This window comes from Danio rerio, chromosome 24 (genome assembly GCF_049306965.1).
Source record: "Danio rerio strain Tuebingen ecotype United States chromosome 24, GRCz12tu, whole genome shotgun sequence".
Taxonomy (NCBI): Eukaryota; Metazoa; Chordata; class Actinopteri; order Cypriniformes; family Danionidae; genus Danio; species Danio rerio.
Window position 1 is genome coordinate 305,897 of NC_133199.1, and position 19,807 is coordinate 325,703.

Sequence of the window (19,807 nt, forward strand, 5' to 3'; positions counted from 1 at the left end):
TTTTGGGTGAACTACTCCTTTAAAGTCAGTTAAATATGTATATTTATGTACACCCAAATTCTGACCTCCGCAGGGTTTTCGAGGAGAGAAAGGAAGGGAAGGACCCCCGGGCCCAGATGGTAAGCCTGTGAGTAAACCCATATATTAAACACACAGTGTAAAGCAGCTCATCTGTGTGAACGAGGTCTCTGAAATGTGTGTGTGTTCTCGATAAAGGGACCCCCGGGGTTGAGAGGAGAGCCAGGTTATGTAGGTCCACCAGGGCCGAAGGTGAGACGCTCTTATGTATTCATATTATGGCTGTACGATTAATCCCAAGTGAAATGCATGTGCATTATATCAGTTAAGCCGGTTCTGCACTGTAAAAACATTGCATTATATGTTGATCTCTGCTCTGTCCACTTTTGATGATGAAACTCTACAGTTTACCAGAGTGACTTGACATTTTAGAGACACAATACTGTTTAAGAAATTAAATCTTGAGAAATGAGCTTGTAAAACAGCTAAAAATGTACTGGTGAAATCATGTTAATCATTCATTTAGCTGAACTGTTTTGATCACAATGCAGCGCTAATCCAGGACAACGCAATGCTTGGGCAGTTTGAGTCTAATAGGAAAACATCATACTGATCTGATCATAAAGGACAATCAAATGTTTGTCTGTTTTTTTAGGGTGACGTGGGTCTATCAGGGCCGAGAGGTGATCCAGGACTGCAGGGTTTCAAAGTGAGTCTAATAATATTAATTTCCTGAAGCGAGCATTCGTGGAAAACGTGGGTTCTCATTCTCAAATTCCCTCAAAACAGCAAGAGGAGCACAGCCTCATGCACTGTAGGTGTGTTTCCATCCATGTGAAATAGACTGATGTGCAAAACTGTAGTATTGTATAAAACATTAGTGATTAAAGCAGCGTTTCCAGTCAATAATGCACAGTAGAGCATCACCTCCTCAGCTCCTGCTGCTCCTGCACAGATCTCACTGAGAGAGGTGGAGTGTGCTGCACTGCTGGGATTCTCCACTGTGCTGTGTGTTCTCCTCTAATACATGAGTTGCGCCTCAGAACACCAAAACCAAACGCAGTGAACACGGTGGCTTCTGGAGGTGTGAGACGGGAGCACAGACTGATGATCAAGACAGTTCTGGAGGGAATAATAACAGAAGACGAATAATGCTGAAGCACTGTGATGATGGACTGACGGATTGGTGTTGTTCTCAGTATAATAATGTATTATATTCTGCCAATTCTTATGCAGTGTTGTGTGTATGGACACAGAGCTAGTGTGACATGATAGTGTTCTCAGTCTAGTGATCTAACGGCCAGTGTTTAGCTGTAGTTGTCTGGCTGTTTCCTTTATTTCATTCTTATTGGTGTGTTTTATATTATCCAGGGCGATCAGGGAGATCAAGGGCTGCCTGGGAGACCAGGGCCGCCGGGGCCGATGGTGCGTAATAATTGAAGCCTCTTTCTGAAGCCTGAACTGAGCTAAAGTAACAGTAAATACACTAATAGATCAGTGGTTTACAGAGATGCTGTTTGTCTTGTGTAAAGAAACAGGCTGACTGCTGCCGTCTGACATTGGCTAGACACACATTTCTTTTATAATAATTATTATGAACATCACTATACAAATATACTTTAATTAAATATGCAAACTAGTTACAAATGGTACTTTTATGCAATAAATAATGTGCTTTTTTTGTTTGTTTCAGGGAGCATCAAAGCCGAGCATTGGTATAGCTGGACTACCAGGAGAAAAGGTATCAAAAGGAATGAATAATATATTATTTAAAATATCCCACTGGAATTCAGGTTCTGAAATAATAATAATAATATTAATGATAATAATGCATGCAACAAATTATTAAATTAAATGTTATTTTTAATACAGTGATATTGTAATTAATCATGCGATGCAAATCAATATGTGGAATAATTAAGCATATCCATAATATTAATACTACTACTACTAATGATAATAATATATTCTAAGAACTAATTAAATTAATTGTAAAAAAATATATATACACAGTGATTATTAAAATTGGTAATGCAATGGAAATCAACATTTGGATTAATATGAAATTAGACATAATAGTTATATAAATAATAATTGTAATAATAATAATGATAATATATTTTTAAATCATTAAATTTTATATTTCCATACTGCGATATTACATAGAAACCAACATTTTGGAGTAATAAAAGAAATCTGCATAACAATTTAATCATTAGCCATTATTTGTATAGCACATTTCATGCACAGGGGCAATTTACAGTGCTTTACATAAATAAAGCAGGAATAAAAGAGACAAGTATAAGAAATATAATATAAAAACAGATTAAAGTGTGTTAAACGGGTTCTAAAATAATAAATATATATATATATTGCTTGTTCAGTAATACAAGTAATACAATACTTGGTTTTAATACAAAGACAGTATCATTGGAAATACAGTACAAATCAACATGTGGAACAATAAAACAAAATCTTCCACTTCTAATTATTCATTCATTTTATTGGCTTAATCCCTTTATTTATCTGGTGTCACCACAGCGGAATGAACCGCCAACTATTCCTGCATATGTTTTACACAGCGTATGACTTTCCAGCCACAACCCAGTACTGGGAAACACCCATAAACACTCATTCACACACACTCATATGCTACAGCCAGTTCCCCTATAGAGCATGTGTTTGGACTGTGGGGGAAACCGGAGAACCAGGAGGAAACCCACACCAACACGGGGAGAACATGCAAACTCCACACAGAAACACCAACTGTGCTGACCAGTGAGTCACCGTGTCGCCCCGTTTTTAATTAGATCCAAGTAATTATTTCTTTGTTATGATCATATATATTTCATACACGACTATATGTTTATATAAAATACAGTGTTTCTATAAAGAGATGATCAGTCGAAGGCTTTTATAAGCACTTATAATAATTCAAAACTTTGCATGTGTTTTCAAACAGGGAGCGCAGGGGGGAAAAGGAGAACAAGGACCTCCTGGAAAGCCTGGTCTAATGGTAATGTTCTGAAATATTACACACTATTACGACACATTGCTGTAATATAGAGAGGAGTAATGCAGAGAGTATTCAGTGTGTCCTACATTTATTCAGTTTGATCTTGGAAAAGAGATCTTAAATCTCAATGAGGCTTCTTGGTTAAATAATGGAAAAAACACAGAAGCAGATGCAAAGAAATGATGAATTGTCTAATTAACATCTTCACTGTAATTGAGATGCAGACTCAATACTACTGATCTACTTAATATTCATGTGAGTGAACATGTACTGTAGTAAACTGAATGGAAGTGTGTGTGTTTCTCCAGGGGGTCCCGGGCATCCCAGGGAATGAAGGACCTCCTGGACCTGCTGGAGCACAGGTCAGTGTTTTCATCATGAAAGCATCATCTTATGTGTGTAAAATATCATAATATCCCAATAATAACAGAAGTGGACAGTGACTAAGTGTTTTTTTACTTCACTACTGAACTTAACACATACTGTATTTTAAGCATCAATACTTTATCTGAGTGTTTTTAACATTAACATTAACATTAGTTTTTAATTTTAACATTTAACATAGACAGGAAACTTTTACATAATATTACTGCATTATAAAACTAAATATTGCTATAATATACTGGTTCACTGAACATTTCATTTGTGAATTGGACTGATGTATGTAAATGAGTCAACAACTCATTGATTCAAATGATCTGTTCAGTGAATCAAATGAGTTTAAATTAAATGGGTTACTGGATCAAAGGGTTTGTTCATAGGGAGTCTCCTGCAAATAATTCACTGATTCAAATGATCTTTTTAGAGTGAGTCTTCAGTTATTCACTCACTGACTTACACAATCCATTGAGAGTAAGTTTCCAGTAATGATTCACTGATTCAGATTATCTATAAGGAGTCTCAAGTAATGATTCACTGAATCAAATTATCTCTTCAGAACGAGTCTCAAATAATGATTCACGGATTCAAATGATCTGTATAGATTGATTCTTCAGTAAATGATTCACTGATTCAAATGATTTGTTCAGAGTGAGTCTCCAGTAAATTAAGAAATAATAGAATCTTTTAATTGAAATTTTAAATGTTTTTTTTATGAATTAAATATATGTTTAGGTAGAAATTTAATATACTTTTGATTTCAATACTATAATTTATTGAACCACAAAGATGCGACACATATTTGACATGAATATTGTGCTCAGGACCATAGTGGGTGATTTGTGTTCAGTTGCGGAGTGTTTGAGCTTGGTCTGCCTGTACTTCTGTTATTTATTTGTGTAAGTGTTATATTTGCATATGCATGTTCAGCATCGTCTGCTGCTTCTCTTATCGTCTCTGGGATAATAAATACAGCTTGATTAATTTTCAGGAACATTACACCAGCTAATGGCTTACAGGAACCAAACACACATGCATTATTTACCCTTGTGTTTACCGCAGATTTACCACAATTACAGCCAGAAATCACTGCTGACATGGAAAACTCAGGCCGCTTTATCCTCCAGAATCACCTTCAGTCCAGTGTTTAGTCTGTAAACTTATGCAAACTTATTTAATCAAGACAAACGAGTCTGTCCTGCAAATTAGGCAAAGCGTCTTGAAGTCATCATCATCATTCTGTAGGAAATAAGAAGTGTATATTTGGCTTTCCGCCTCTTGACCACTGCAAAAAGAGGAGAAAAGCTTGAGAAATGTCCCTCATATGGCAGCGTTCAGACGCTAAACCTACATAAAATGTCTGCAAAGCTGTGCAATTCTGATGAGGGGGTAAACCTTTCTGAGCTGTTCAAAAAGTGCAGCTTTTCCTTTATCAATTTATTAATTGAAATTATTTATTAATTTATTATTGACATTTTTAATGCACAAAAGATTTATACCACAAATAAAAGCATTAAAATATTAAATAATAACTGATTGATCATAAAAAATGACTGTTCGGTTTAGCACTGATGATGATGATGATAATAATAATCATAAACAAAATAATGTATTGATTAATCTGATAATAATAATCATCATAAATGTTTCTTGATCATCAAATCAGCTTATTACTAATCTTGACTTACTTTTGTAAAGGATTGAGAAGTTTATTTATTACAATTAGATTTATGATTATTAACATTTATTAAAACATTTAAATAGAATTAAGATCAATTAAAATATCACAGGATCAAAAATGCATCATTTGTTATTTGATCAATGCTGACAGTACTATTTGTTATTTGATGTGATTTATTTGATATGCAAATTATTAATAGACATTTATAATCCACACTGATAATAACACGTCATCAAAAATATTACATTAAATCAAAATAAATTAAATCATACTATTATTATTATTATTATTATTATTATTCTTTATGTTCCACATTTAAATTTATGTTCCTAACATTTAACAAAACATTAAATTGGAATTAAGGCCAATTAAAATATCACAAGAGTCTAAAATGGATTATTTGATCAACACTGACAGTATTATGTATTTATATTATTTGTTATTTGTTATTTGATATGTATTTATTTTATATGCACATTAATTTTGGACATTTATAATTTATAAAATAATTATACTGCAAATAAATGCATAAAATATTGAATGCACTCTAGTTTGCACAAAAATATGAAGCAAATACAGTTTTTGGCACTGATGATAATTATAAATGTCATCAAAAATGCTCAATTAAATTAAAGCTTTCTGGTTTTACTAATCTTTATTATTATTTTATTGTGAAGTTAATAAATTAAATAGACCAGACATGTTTTATGATTATCAACATGCCATAATTATAATTAAATTAGGAATGAAAGTCAAATGTTTCTTTGTAACTTTTCACAAGGCTCTGAAATCTATTTGTTAAGCCTTTAATAAATCGTTGTTAATTTGTTCAGCTTTAGTGACTTCAGTTTAATTAAACGAGCCGTTTTTCTATTACTGCAGTTTATTTTCACCAGTAAAACAGAGTCCAGAAACATAAAAATGCCAAGAAACCATAAAGAAATCATTTAAAAGAATAGTGTTTTGTATGTATGGTTTATCACTGATTACTGTTGGAAAACGCTCTCCTGTTTGCATCTAGTGTTGTTTATTTACATGCAGATGTATAATTCATAATCCAACTTCATTAGGACAATAGTTTGTTCATTTCATGTTTTAAATCCAAATTGTAACGTCATAATATGTTTTCTGCAACATCTGTTTGGTGAATATGGGAACAAATTAAATTACTTGATGCATACTGTTTTAGGCAAGATTTATGGGTAACACTTTATTCTGATGGTCCCTATTTGCATATTTTGTTGACTAAAAGTTTGCAGCTCCATGCTCCATTCTCATTTGAGTATTAGTACACTGTCTGCTTGATATCTGCTGATTCTGCTCCTTCATCAGACATTTCACTGACTATAAGAAACTTTACATGTACATGTCAACTTACAATTTCCAATGTTTATTTGATTTATTTAAAATTGGCAGGATTTACCTTCCATAACAGTCTACTGATAATCTAATGAGAGTTAGTTGGCATGCAGATGCAATGCAACTTCAATTCAACAAAATGCGTCCAAAAGGGACCATCAAAATAAAGTCAATTTATTATAATACTGTAATCACATGCTTAATTTTAATTTGTTTTTATTAAATTAAATGTATTATTATTATTATTATTATTATTATTATTATTATTATTATTAATAATAATAATTTATCATTTAAATTAAATGTAATAAATTTAATAAAAAAAACAAATTAATTTACTTAAATTTTATGTTAGTTATGTTATATTCATTTAAGTTTAGTTTTGTGTATTTAAAAAAAAAAAAAAAACTTTATAAAGTGACCAGAGTTTAACCTCCATGAAGTTCTCTAACTGATAAAGCTTCACTCAGATCTTCCTCGGATGTAATAATGATAGAGACTGTGAGGAATGAAACCTTGTTTTATTTCCTCTGCAAACAACCAAACCATCTCTTTAAAGGGGACCTATTCCTATTCTGCCCCTTTACATGAGTTGTAAAATGCATCTCTGCTGCTGTGTCTACAGCGTATGTGTGTGTGAGTTTGAGCTGTAAAAAGCACACAGGTAATGTTCTCCAGCTCTCTGAAACTGACCCTTTCAGGCTTTGATCATCATTGTGGTGTTTTGGTGACTGTCGCTTTAGATGCAAATGAGATTGTGCTCTTTTCAGAAGAGGGCGGAGCTACCAATGCCTTTAAGTCTGCATAGTGGCAGATGTAATATAGGTGTAGCATTGTGAGTGCTGGTCAGGTGTGCATGTGTGCTTCAGTGTGAGTGTGTGTTCATGCTTCTGTCGCTGCTTCATCTAGAACTGCACATCTATAATCCTCTTAGTCTATGCTGACATTATCTTCAGCAGCTCTAATGGCTAATGGACAGACGGCTGCTTCTCACTCAGGGCTGCTGTTTATGCTAATGAGATGGAGAGATGGGCACTAATGGGCGGGGCTTTCCCCCTCTGATGACACGTACAAAGGGAGAAAGTCAATCACAGTGTTTCTGCATCAAGTCTGATTATAATAAACACAGTTCACTCATGATGAGCATTAGAGGCTGCTGGAGATGCTCACACACTGCTCACACACACACACACTACTTGATTTAAACCCTTTATAGAAGGGAGTTCTGTATAATAGGTGCATAACAGTTTTTCTTAACCCTCGTGCTTCTGTTTCTCCACTCTTGATTGTTTCTGAGAGGTCTGTGAATGCTCTTCATCAGCTCACTGACAGAAAGCAGCGGTGATGTTTGCAGACTCAGTGTAAAACGGCGTCATTCTGCTGGATTTTACTGCGCGCTGCTCAAATGTTTAACACTAGCGCTGGCAAACTAAACACTTTTATACTCTTCACACTTACACTGCGGTGGCGCGACTGTTTTAAACACACTCCGCACTTCAGTGGGAGAAATAAAGTCCTCAGATAACCCAGATCTGGGTCAAAAACTGCTGTTGTTCGGTTTCAGGACTGTAAAAAGACCACAAACCTCAGTGTGGAGCGTCACACACGCACACTTACACGCGCACACACATGCGCGCACACACACACACACTTTCATGTGGAGGGTTTACAGTGCAGATGCAGACACACACACACACATATATGTAGGCGTGCACACATGTACACACATATGTAGATACACACATGCACACACACATGCAGAAGCATGCAAATGCAGACATGCACACATGCAGATGCTCACATGCAGATATGCAGATATACACACACCTTTGCAGATGTGAACAGACATGCAGATGCACACATGCAGCAGTACACACACATACGTGCAGATAGACACACATACACACACATATGCAGATGTATACACACATGCTGATGCACACAAATGCAAACATACAGTTACACACACACACATGCAGATATGACACATGTAGATACACACACACATGCAGATGCACACACACACAGACACACACACACACACACATATGCAGACATACCCACACATGCAGATGCACACACACAAATGCAGACGTATACACACACATGCAGATGCACACACAAACACACATATGCAGACGTATACACACACATGCAGATGCATACATACAAATATTCATGCACACATGTAGATGCCTGTGTCAGTGTTCTGCAGGTGTGTCTCTATAATGACATGTAAGTTAATTTACTGAAACACTGAATGTTTGTTTGCTGGATTGACCTGATCGTCATGCTGCTGGTAAACAACTGACGGCAAAATTACTCATCCGCTTGTCAAATGTAATTTTTAAAAAAAAATATCTCCCTAGAGCAAGGACATTTGTACAGTAACCTCGCTATATTTCTTCTTCTTAAGAAAGTCTTTATTATTTTAGTATTAGTTTTTCTAAACTATTTTAAGATCAACATCATTAACTCTGTGATGTTCAACACATTTCTGATCATAAGAGTGTTAATAACTCATCTCTAATAACTGATGTGTTTCCTCTTCTCCATGATGACAGCACATAATATTAGACTAGATATTCTTCAAGACACTAGTGTTCAGCTTACAGTGGCATGTAAAGGCTTCACTAGGGTAATTAGGGTAAAGTTAGGGTAATTAGGCAAGTCATTGTATAACAGTGGTTTGTTCTGGAGACAATCCAACACTAATATTGCTGAAGGGGTGAATAATATTGAGCTTAAAATGGCTTTAAAACTATTAAAAACTGCTTTTACTCTAGCCCAAATAAAACTAATCAGACTTTCTCCAGAAGAACAAAATACTGTGAACAACTCCTGAATCTGTTCAACATCATTCAGGAAATATTGGACAAAGGAACTAATCATTTTAACTTCACACAGTAGATATATATAAACATATTTACACCACATTAAGTCTGCCAAGAGTAAAACATTCGCAGATCTCCAGTAAATAATGAATGTTGAGGAATGGTATGATGCTGTATCAGTAATATTCAGCTCAATGTAGAGATGGTGGATATTTCCTGCTGAACTCTGATCTGTCATTCCAGACCAGCGGTGTTTGAATCCAGCGCTTTCCCCACACATCAACACGGTGGATTTACAGGAGTTTAAGTGATGTTTTGGAAAACAAGCGTTCTGGCTCATCGTACACCTGAAATGATACGTCTGAATGCGTTCCATCCAGAAATGCTGTGAGAATGTGGATAATTATATAAAACTGACACTTCTCAGACGCTGAAGACTGTAATTCTGCAGTCGAGACGTCACTCCAGCCAGAGGGTCATAGATCAGAGATTCACAGATTCTTGGACTCTCAGGGTCCGGCACAGTTCTCAAAGAGATTTCCTTCAGTTTGAAGATATTATTAAGATCTTTTTTAAATCAGAAACTGAGAAACCACATGCAATAATTGAGCTTGATTTTATTTTAGAATCATTTTAGTACATAGAACTCAACTAGAGCTAGCTAGAGGTGACAAACAAAACTATAATGAAGTTAGGGTAATTATGCAAGTCATTGTATAACAGTGGTTTGTTCTGAGTCAATCCAACACTAATATTGCTGAAGGGGCCAATAATATTAACCTTAAAATGGCTTCAAAACAATTAAAAACTGCTTTTGTTCTAGCTGAAATAAAAAAATAAGACTTTCTCCAGAAGAACAAACATTATCAGACATACTGTGAACAACTCCTGAATCTGTTCAACATCATTCGGGAAATATTGGAAAAATAAAACAGAATTCATAGGAGGGCGAATAATTCTGACTTCAGCTGTGCATCGCCAGACTCACTTTCATCTATTTTGGATCACACTGACTGTTGTTTCACAGAATGTATTACAGCAATGAGCTACGCTTTTACAGAACAGGCGTGTTATTGCAGTTGTCCTGTGCTGAGTGAACACACAGCCTCATTTACGGTGCATGTATGGTTTTGTTGTCTAGACGGTGAGCATGTGTAACTCTGGCCATACATTAGAGAGCCGGAAGCTGCAGTTTCATGTCTGAAACATCGTTTCCACAAAGTGCTCACTGTGTTCAGTGTTGGCAAACACACGTGCAGATGTCAGAGCCGTCATTGTGTGTGTGTGTGTGTGTTTCACTTCTGCTCCGCTAATGAAGGCTTTGCTTGCTTTAGATGTTTTTATGTGTCCTGGAAGGCCGAGATCTTCAAAAACAACAACAACAACACTCTTGGTTTCTGTTTCTCCTGGCTTTTCACACAGTTTGTGAATGTTAGGATCTGGAGGAGGACAAAAGAAGAGAGCAGATCCTGCACTGAAAAACATGATTAATTGCATTTACTACATTTTTAAAGTAAAAAGGTTGCAAACAATTTACATGGGCTGAATTTAAACAAAGGGGGCTCAGTGGTTAGCACTGTGGCCTCACAGCGAGAAGGTCTCTGGTTTGAGTCTCGGCTGGGTCAGTTGGTGTTTCTGTGTGGAGTTTGCATGTTCTCCCCGTGACACATGCGCTATAGGGGAATTGATCAACTACACTGGCCGTAGCGTGTGTGTGTGTGTGTGTGTGTGTGTGTGTGCGTGCGTGCGTGCGTGTGGGTGTGGGTGAGGGTGTATGTGAGGGTGTGTGTGTGTGAGGGTGTGTGTGTATGAGGGTGTGTGTGTGTGAAGGTGTATTGATGTTTCCCAGTACTGGGTTGTGGCTTGAAGGGCTTCTGCTGTGTAAAACAAATGCTGGAATAGTTGGCGGTTCATTCCGCTGTGGCACTCCCTAATAAATAAGGGACTAAGCTGAAGGAAAATTAGTGTGTATGCATGACCACAGCCGTATCACTCTGCAGACCAAGAGTGGTCCCTCACTGGAGCTAAGCAGGGCTGAGCCTGGTCAGTGCCAGGTTGAGAGAGCACATGGGAACTCTAGGCTGCTGTTGGCAGTGGTGTTAGTGCTGTAGGAGCTGCACACTGGTGGTGGTGTGGAGAGACCCTCCTCATGATTGTGAAGGGATTTGGGTGTATGGCCATACACAATAAATGCACTATATAAATACACATTGCTTACTTACTAAGCGCTGGGCCACCGTGTTGCCATTTAAAATCAAAGTTGAATAAAATAAAGGTAAAAATGGCAGTGCAGAGTCAAGAAGTGCGAGCAATTTTGCTTTTGTGGATGTATTTTGCAAAAAGCACATCAATAGAAGAAGCTCTTAATAATAATAATAGCTAATATAAAACTGCACCAAATATTCTTTATTTTTAATCTTGCACAAATTGTCTACATCTTTACACAGAACATTTATAAATAAACAGTGGCAGTCTATCCTAGTATAATTAAACAGTTTTCTGAAAATATTTATTATTTTCACTATGTGCATTTAATCATTTTATTAAAAGATGTATATTTATTGGAAATATACATAGAATGTTAGAATACAGAAAATATTAGGACATTCATTTCTTTTTAATACATTTAGCAGAATATTAATAATAATAATAATAATAATAATAATAATAATAATACAATAGAATAAACAACACCCCATCCCCCATATTTAATAAATTTTTATATTTCTCTGTTTGTAAAACAGTGTTAAAAATACTTCCAAAACAGCTTTTTTTTAAAAATTATTTTGTTATTTCATCTTGTTTTTGAATCCAATTAGATCAAAATGAAAATAGAAAACAAAGCAGGTTTGTTTGTTTTTGTGCATGTTATGGAGCATAACTGTTTGGCTGATGTGGTGATGAGAGCCTGTGTTTTATGTGTCCAGCGAGAGTAAACGATGCAGGAAAACACACACACACACACACACACACACACACTTCAGTAAACAATTCACTAATTTAAATGATTTGTTCAGAGTGAGACTCCAGTAAATGATTCACTGATTCAGTCAAGCTGTTTACATTGAGACTCATACTGAGTCTTCAGTACATGGTTCTACAGGAGTTTCTACTGCTACTATTTTATCAGGGTATTGATTGCTTGATTTTATTAATTGCCGTATATTATATATATTTGTTTATAAATGTAAACTCACAATAACCCAAAGTAGATGTTACAGATGTATGTGCTTCTTGATATAATCACATGCTCAACTGTAGTTTGTTCTGCATTGTGTGTGTGTGTGTGTGTGTGTGTGTGTGTGTGTGTGTTTCAGGGAGAGAAAGGAGATGACGGACCCCCCGGTGCTGCTGGACCTCAGGGGCCTCCTGTGAGTCTCTTCATATTATTTTATATTTGATTAATATGTTGTTCTGATGCATTTAACTGACCAAGCTTTGCATGTAAAATGCCATAACTGTGTGAATGACACCTAATGGCAGTTGTCATAAGCATGCATATCGCCTTCATATCTGTGATGTGTGTCATGATATTATTATAAAGGCAGTCTGGACAGGATTGACCAGGATATTAACCAGATAATAGATATCATCCAGGACTCGGATAATAACCAGATATGAAGCAGGACTCAGATGTTAAAGGGACAGTTCACTCAAAAATAACAACTCTGTCATCATCTACTCATATTAACCAGGACATTAATGATATATAAGATATTAAGCAGGACTTAGATAATAAGCAGGACTCAGATATATGAATTATAATAATAATTTGGGAGACTCAGGATGGCAGAACTATGTTTGTAATGACAGATTTCCTGAACTTGTGATCTGAGTTGACTGACGCTGGGTAAACTGTTGGCAGGAGTGTGAAGCGCAGTGTTTAACAGTGTTCAGAGCAGCGGGAATAGAGAACCCGCATGTGTACATCAGTAATCTCACATTCCCATCATGCACAGCTTCCGTCTCCAGTGTGTGTGTGAAAACATCCCGAACGCACCACTGAAAACACTCTTTTCTGTGCGGCTGCGGCGTCTGTGAGCGTGTCCACATCTGTCCTGCTTTCAGAGATGTGTGTGTTCTGTCTGATCTGCATCTACGAGTTCAGTTCATACCCTAATAATGGTGCCTTCATGAGCTGATCCAGAACATCCAGATCACAGACTGACAATCAAACATACAAGGATTGTTGAAGTCTATCACACACACACACACACACACACACACACACACACACACACACACACACACACACACACACACACACACACACACACACACACACACACACACACACACACACACACACACACAGACTCAAAGGCAGACAAACACACACAGAAAGGAAGAGGGCGTTCAGCTCGCATTACTCCAGTAAATAGTGGTGTGTATTAAACATTGCTCTCGCGTTCACTCATCCGTCAACATATTTCTGCTTTCAGCACACATTACCAGAGTTAATGCGACATTTGTCCAGCAGAATGGTGGATACACACAGAGTTTACTTGTCTGAACATATCTGAAACTATGTGAAAATGATCTGGTCATGCACTCACTGGAGCGTTTCTTTCCTCTGATCCACACTGAGATCTTCTGGAGGATGCTGGACAAAGAGCAGCCATCGACAGCTGCAGCAGAAAAACACTGTAAGAGTCAGTCACTGTTTATCCAGCATTCTTCAGAATATCTTCATTTGTGTTCAGCAGGCTTGGAGCAGGTTTAAGGGTGCTGTGCGTCAGTGTTTGACTCTTCTGCATCAGACTGTAAACACACCATAAGATATTTCAGATCATGCTCATGCTGAATGTTCTTGATTATCTGGAAGCAATGCTGAAGTCAGAGTTTCTGCTGTGAACATGTGCGTTACGTGCCGGAACGGCTGTCTTTGATTTGGTCTTTTAACCCGCCAAATGCCAGGTTAGCTAGTTATATTTCAGCACTCCGGGTTGCCAGATGGTGGAAAACAGCGTATTTAAATGTATATAAACTCATATTATTAGCGTTTAACACTGAATAAAGCACACGAGCTGTACCTGAGCTGATCAGTTTATCTTGTTGCTCAGCTGTGATAAACAGAAGCTGTTTCTAATATATTAATTTCAGGTGTTGGGTAGAACAATATCTCCTTTTAATATGCAGAATGTTCCTTCTGTTGTGTGCCGTTGCTTTTATTCAGCACACTGCTTAAATCAGCCTTTAGGCTCCATCGTCAGACTCACTCCTGTTGGTGTCGTCAGTCTGGCAACCTGCTGTTGTGTGTGCTTTAAACCAGGTGTGCAATATCTAGTTCACCCACTGGGTGTCACACTTACACACCGCACCTTTAAATGAAATAGCTCAATTTAGGTTACGGACCGTGACATTGCTACCCCATAAACCATAATGCGCTGTCTGGGCATTATTTTTCATCAATAACTAATGTTTGATATCAAAATGATCTAAAAACTGCATTTTTAAATGTTAGAAATTTTGCTTAACATTTTTCTCTGTGCATTTATTATGTTCAGGCTGAAATCGATTAATATTCTGTCATCATTTACTCTCCCTTTGCTTGTTTCAAACTGTTATGTATTTTCATCTGCTGAACACAAATGAAGATATTTAGAAAAATGTTGAAAAGCGGTAACCATTGACTTCCATAGTAATTGTTTTTCCTACTATGGAAGTCAGTGGTTACAAGCTTTAGCATTCTTTAAAATATCTTTTATTTGAGACAGAAACTGATAAGGGTTTATAACCGCTGGAGGGAGAGTAAAGCGTGAGTAGATGTTGATTTGTGTGTGAACTGACCCTTTACTGCTGTCTCCACCGCTTCCATCTTTAATGATTTAATCTGAGGAGCAGATGGACAGCGGAGGAGTTAACGGAGCTCAATTACAGAGGTCCAGTGTGTAGAACAGCAGACAGAGAGAGGTGTGAATGTCAGAGAGAGAGTGTGTGTGTGTGTGTTTGTGTATTTGGCAGATGCACAACACAGCAATAATGCAATATGTTGTGTTGTGTTGGTTCTGCTGTAATAGATGAGTGATTTACTGTTACTGTACAGCAGGTCTGATGCTGGATCTGTGTCATCAGCTGTGTGTGTGTGTTTGTGCGTGTGTGTTTTGCAGGGCATTCGTGGACTTTCAGGTGAAGCAGGAGCGACCGGAGAGCAGGTACACACGCATGCACACACAATCTTCTCATTTGACACAATGAATTGGCCAGATATCAATTCTTCTTATTATATATTAAATACTATACCAATATACAGAATCTCTGTGTGTGAGTGTGTGTGTCTTTCTGCTGTGTGTGTGCTGGAGTTTAGGGTGCACGAGGAGCTCCAGGACCGAAAGGCTCCCCGGGACCAAGAGGAGCTCAGGTGAGGACACTCAGACGGAGGAACCACCACATCACAGATCATAACCCGGATATTAGCCATCACCAGGATTCAGATATGAAGCAGGACTCAGATATTAAAGAAAAGACGTCCAGAAATAATAATTCTGTCATCATTTACTCGCCTTTTAGCTGATTCAAACCTTTGAGTTTCTCTTGGACACAAAAGAAGATATTTAGTTCAGTAAACCTGTAACCATTGACCTCTATAGTATCTGTTTATCCTACTGTTGAAGTCAGCGGTTACAGGTTTTCAACATTCTTCAGAATATCTTCCTTAGTGTTTAACTGAAGAAGGGTTTAAGATTACTTGAGGGAGAGTAGATCATTTTAGGGTGAACTGACCCTTTAACAGGGCTCAGGGTAAGCCTGACCTCTGGTGGAGAACACACACACACACTCACACACAACACACACCACTGCTGCCCTCTGCTGGTGTTCAATAAAGGTACACACACACACACACACACGCACACAAACTGACCGACAAAGCTTCAGTATTTTGGGCTGTAATGTGAGTGTTTAACAGTTTTTGGTGTGTTGGAGAATTGAGACCAAATAATTAAATTATTGAGGAAACATTTCTAGAGTTCATAAAAAAGTCAATACAGTAATTAAACTAGCGCATTAGACATATTTCTGTACACCTTTCCATTAGGTGTTGTTGCATTACATTATTACAATGAATATTCATCTTTTTCATTTGTTATCTAGCTAAAATAAACACCTTACACATAATAAAATAGATGGTTATGGTTTGAATGTTAATGTTGTAGGTGTTATTATTCATTTGAATCATTATATATATATATTACACACACCACACCACCACTGCCAAGTAGACATCAAATTGTGAAGTAATATAGGAAGATTTGTTGTGTGTGTGTGTTTACTCTTATCAGCTGTTGTGTGTTTGTGTCCTGCAGGGGGCGCAGGGGCCTTCAGGGACCCCTGGAGCAGACGGAGCTCGCGGCCCCAAGGTGAGAATCCTCCAGAGACGCGCTAATTTTTAATTATTAATTATTCTTATTATTAATTAGACAGATCACATGTGCTGTTCCTGGAGCAGTGCTCATCAGAGGAGTGTGTTCACTTAACTGTGCTCACTATTGCACTCTTCATTTAGACAGAGATTGATTGTGTCTGTAGTCAATAATAGAGATGTTATGTGTGGCTTGAGGATTTATGTGCACTAAAATATCAAGAAAAAAGGTTAAATAACATGAAGGGAATTAATTCATCAGTTAATCTGGATTTATTATCAGGTATGGGGTTTAGTTAACTGTTCATATGTGAGTCTGCACCACGAAACTCTGACTTCAGTGTTTAGCAATGAAATCAAATCAAATGTAGACAGTTGAAGTCAAAATGATAAGCCCTACTGTCAACTCTGGGATTAAGAATGGAGTTTTAAATGTGTGTGTGTGTGTTCTGCATATGTGTGTTTGTGTATAAATTTATATATACGTGTGTGTGTGTGTGTGTGTGTGTGTGTGTGTGTGTGTGTGTATTGCATATGTATGTTTGTGTGTAAATTTATATATACGTGTGTGTGTGTGTGTGTGTGTGTGTGTATTGCATATGTATGTTTGTGTGTACATTTATATATATACGTGTGTGTGTGTGTGTGTGTGTGTGTGTGTGTGTGTGTGTGTGTGTGTATTGCATATGTATGTTTGTGTGTAAATTTATATATATATGTGTGTGTGTGTCCAGGGCAGTGCAGGAGAGACGGGGGGCGCAGGTGCTCCTGGAGCTGCGGGTCAGAAGGTCAGATCTGCTGCCTCTGCTGCTGTTTTCCATTCTGCCGTCCGTCACATTCAGAGTGTATTCTGTGTCTCCCACAGGGCCAGCAGGGAGAGTCGGGATTCCCAGGAGCTCAGGGAGCCACAGGCCTTCCTGGATTTAAAGGACACAAGGTAAAAACACGGTAAACAAGCGGCAGAAAAAACCTGCATTCACTGCACTGCAGAAACTGCTGCTCTTACTCAGAGTTTGTGTCTTGTTTCTAGTCCAAAAATCACTGAAATTAGGAAGCATTTTCTACACAAGCTGAAAATATAGTGTTGTTTTCAGAAATGATGAAGACTTTCTCCTGAAAACAAGCTAAATATCTGACAGTGGGGGAAAAGGAATAATCTTATGTCTAGGAAAAGAAAGACCCCGTTGGCAGATTATTTAACTTGTAGCTTTAAGGATAAACTTGATAAGTTTAGACTCACTATTGCGGAAAGTAAGACTGTTTTAATCAAAATCTGTTTTGCGTGTCTAGAAGAAAGAATTTTGAGATATTTGGATTAGAAACAAGACAAAAACTCTCAGTGAGAACAGCACTTTTTTTTTTAATTGTTGCAGACTGATGCTGGGGGTTATGTGAAAGAAATCTCCTCTTCTTGACTAAATGATTCTTTTATTTGGTCAGAAATAAATTAAAAAAATCATGAAATAAAAATTATAATAAATATGTGAATATCAAGTAAAGTGTAATTCACATCTGTGAAGTACGGCTGAATTTTTAGCATTCTTACTCCAGTAGTCAAGAGATCCTTCAGAGATCCTCAGGTCATTTTTCTTTGGCATTAAAATATATTCTTGTTTGGTTTGTATAAATCTCTGAGGAATAGCAGAAAATGCATTACAATTACTGCTGTTGAACTAAATGCTGGTATATTAAACACATGAAGGGAACAAGAAAATTTAATGCTGTACTTGTTATCCGGTGTAAAACACAGATTATATTTCATTTATTTAGAAAAAAACTAGAATGTAGCTCCTTTTAGAAATAGACACAAAAATTACATGTTGAACTTAAATGAATGCCAATGGGATCCAAATAATCAAGGTGTTCAAAAGAGTCTCAAACACCTTGCTTTGTTGCATCAGCTGTGTTTTATTAGGGTCGGGGCAAAACTGTGCAGAGCTCCGGCCCTCAAGCAATTGAGTTTGAGACCCATGGCTTAAATGAATGCCAATTTTCAATGCTTTATTGCATAAATTTAAACGTTTGGTCTCATTTTAAAGAAGACACTTATCAGATTGTAGTGAGAAAAGTTCAAAAAGGTAAATAAAACAAAAGTTATATGTTTATGTAAATAACAAAACATTAAATGCATATTTTAATATATCATATAAAATATGTATTTCATTATGTATTTTACCTGTTTTAGGATAAAACTGAAAGTTGAAGCTATCTAAACAAATTATACTCCAAATTTGAAGTTGGTATCTCGAAAAATGAGCTTTCATTAATATTTTATTTGGCCACAGTACCAGACATGACCACCAGATGACGTCGAGCTTACACTGATGACCATACAAGCGCGCCCCCAGTGTTTAAGCAGTATAAACAATATTTTAATCACACCTTTGACAGTATTTGTAAAGTAGACTTCATATTCTAATGTAGTTTGGTGGTATTTGTGTTGTCTTTGACTAATATTTAAAGCTGTTTGATGATCTGCAACATGAAAGTGTGACAATTGTGCATAAAAATAGGAAAACCAGTAAGGGGGCAAACACTTCTTCACAGCACTAAACATGTTACTCAGAACACCAGCATGTTTTATATCAAATCTGCATATTCATATATACGACACTATAGAGATGTCAGTGATAAATCAGGATGAATGAATGACTGCTGGTGTGGAAGAGATGCCTGATATTCAGAGAGCTCGGCTCATTAAATCTATTTTGGACTGATATGCTGCAGAACACAGAGAGAGGAAGAAAGACTTTCTGAGGTGTTTTATATTTTCTCTTTTCCAGGGTGAGAGAGGAGAGTCGGGACCCAGAGGCGCTCAGGTAGATTTCCTGCACTTTTCAAAAACACGCCTTTGACTGAAATCATTTATTAAAATGTTGGATTTAGATTCAGCAAAAGCTCACGTCCATCTCAGATCTCTAACCCAGATGTTTCTTCAAGGTATAATTAAAACCTTAGGGTGATGTTTTAATAGAAAAGGTCAGCTCTATTGCTCTTCAAGCTGGTTGTTTCCTTCATTGATAATGCTAGCGTGCAATGTAATCTTTAATATAAGTAAAGTATAAAGTAAATATTAGTTATCACGCTGTGCTTCTAATCATAAAAGGATTTTCAAGATGTTAGTTTGGCCTACTGTATAACACAATACAGAGATGATTGAA

The 19,807-nt window shown here is 36.8% G+C and overlaps 1 protein-coding gene across 2 annotated transcripts in view; it reads left to right on the forward strand.

The window, feature by feature from the left end:
• The window catches only part of si:dkey-225n22.4, a 45,956-nt gene that overhangs the window by 15,498 nt on the left and 10,651 nt on the right, over positions 1 to 19,807 (forward strand). The window contains exons 10-23 of one of the 2 annotated variants that reach the window (XM_068217133.2): positions 74 to 127; positions 217 to 270; positions 674 to 727; positions 1,390 to 1,443; positions 1,712 to 1,759; positions 2,981 to 3,034; positions 3,343 to 3,396; positions 12,604 to 12,657; positions 15,397 to 15,441; positions 15,594 to 15,647; positions 16,591 to 16,644; positions 17,381 to 17,434; positions 17,512 to 17,583; positions 19,430 to 19,465. In XM_068217133.2, coding sequence (XP_068073234.1) covers positions 74 to 127; positions 217 to 270; positions 674 to 727; positions 1,390 to 1,443; positions 1,712 to 1,759; positions 2,981 to 3,034; positions 3,343 to 3,396; positions 12,604 to 12,657; positions 15,397 to 15,441; positions 15,594 to 15,647; positions 16,591 to 16,644; positions 17,381 to 17,434; positions 17,512 to 17,583; positions 19,430 to 19,465 — 741 coding nt within the window. The remainder of the gene's footprint in view (positions 1 to 73; positions 128 to 216; positions 271 to 673; positions 728 to 1,389; positions 1,444 to 1,711; positions 1,760 to 2,980; positions 3,035 to 3,342; positions 3,397 to 12,603; positions 12,658 to 15,396; positions 15,442 to 15,593; positions 15,648 to 16,590; positions 16,645 to 17,380; positions 17,435 to 17,511; positions 17,584 to 19,429; positions 19,466 to 19,807) is intronic. The other variant, XM_073941339.1, reaches the window with a different exon arrangement.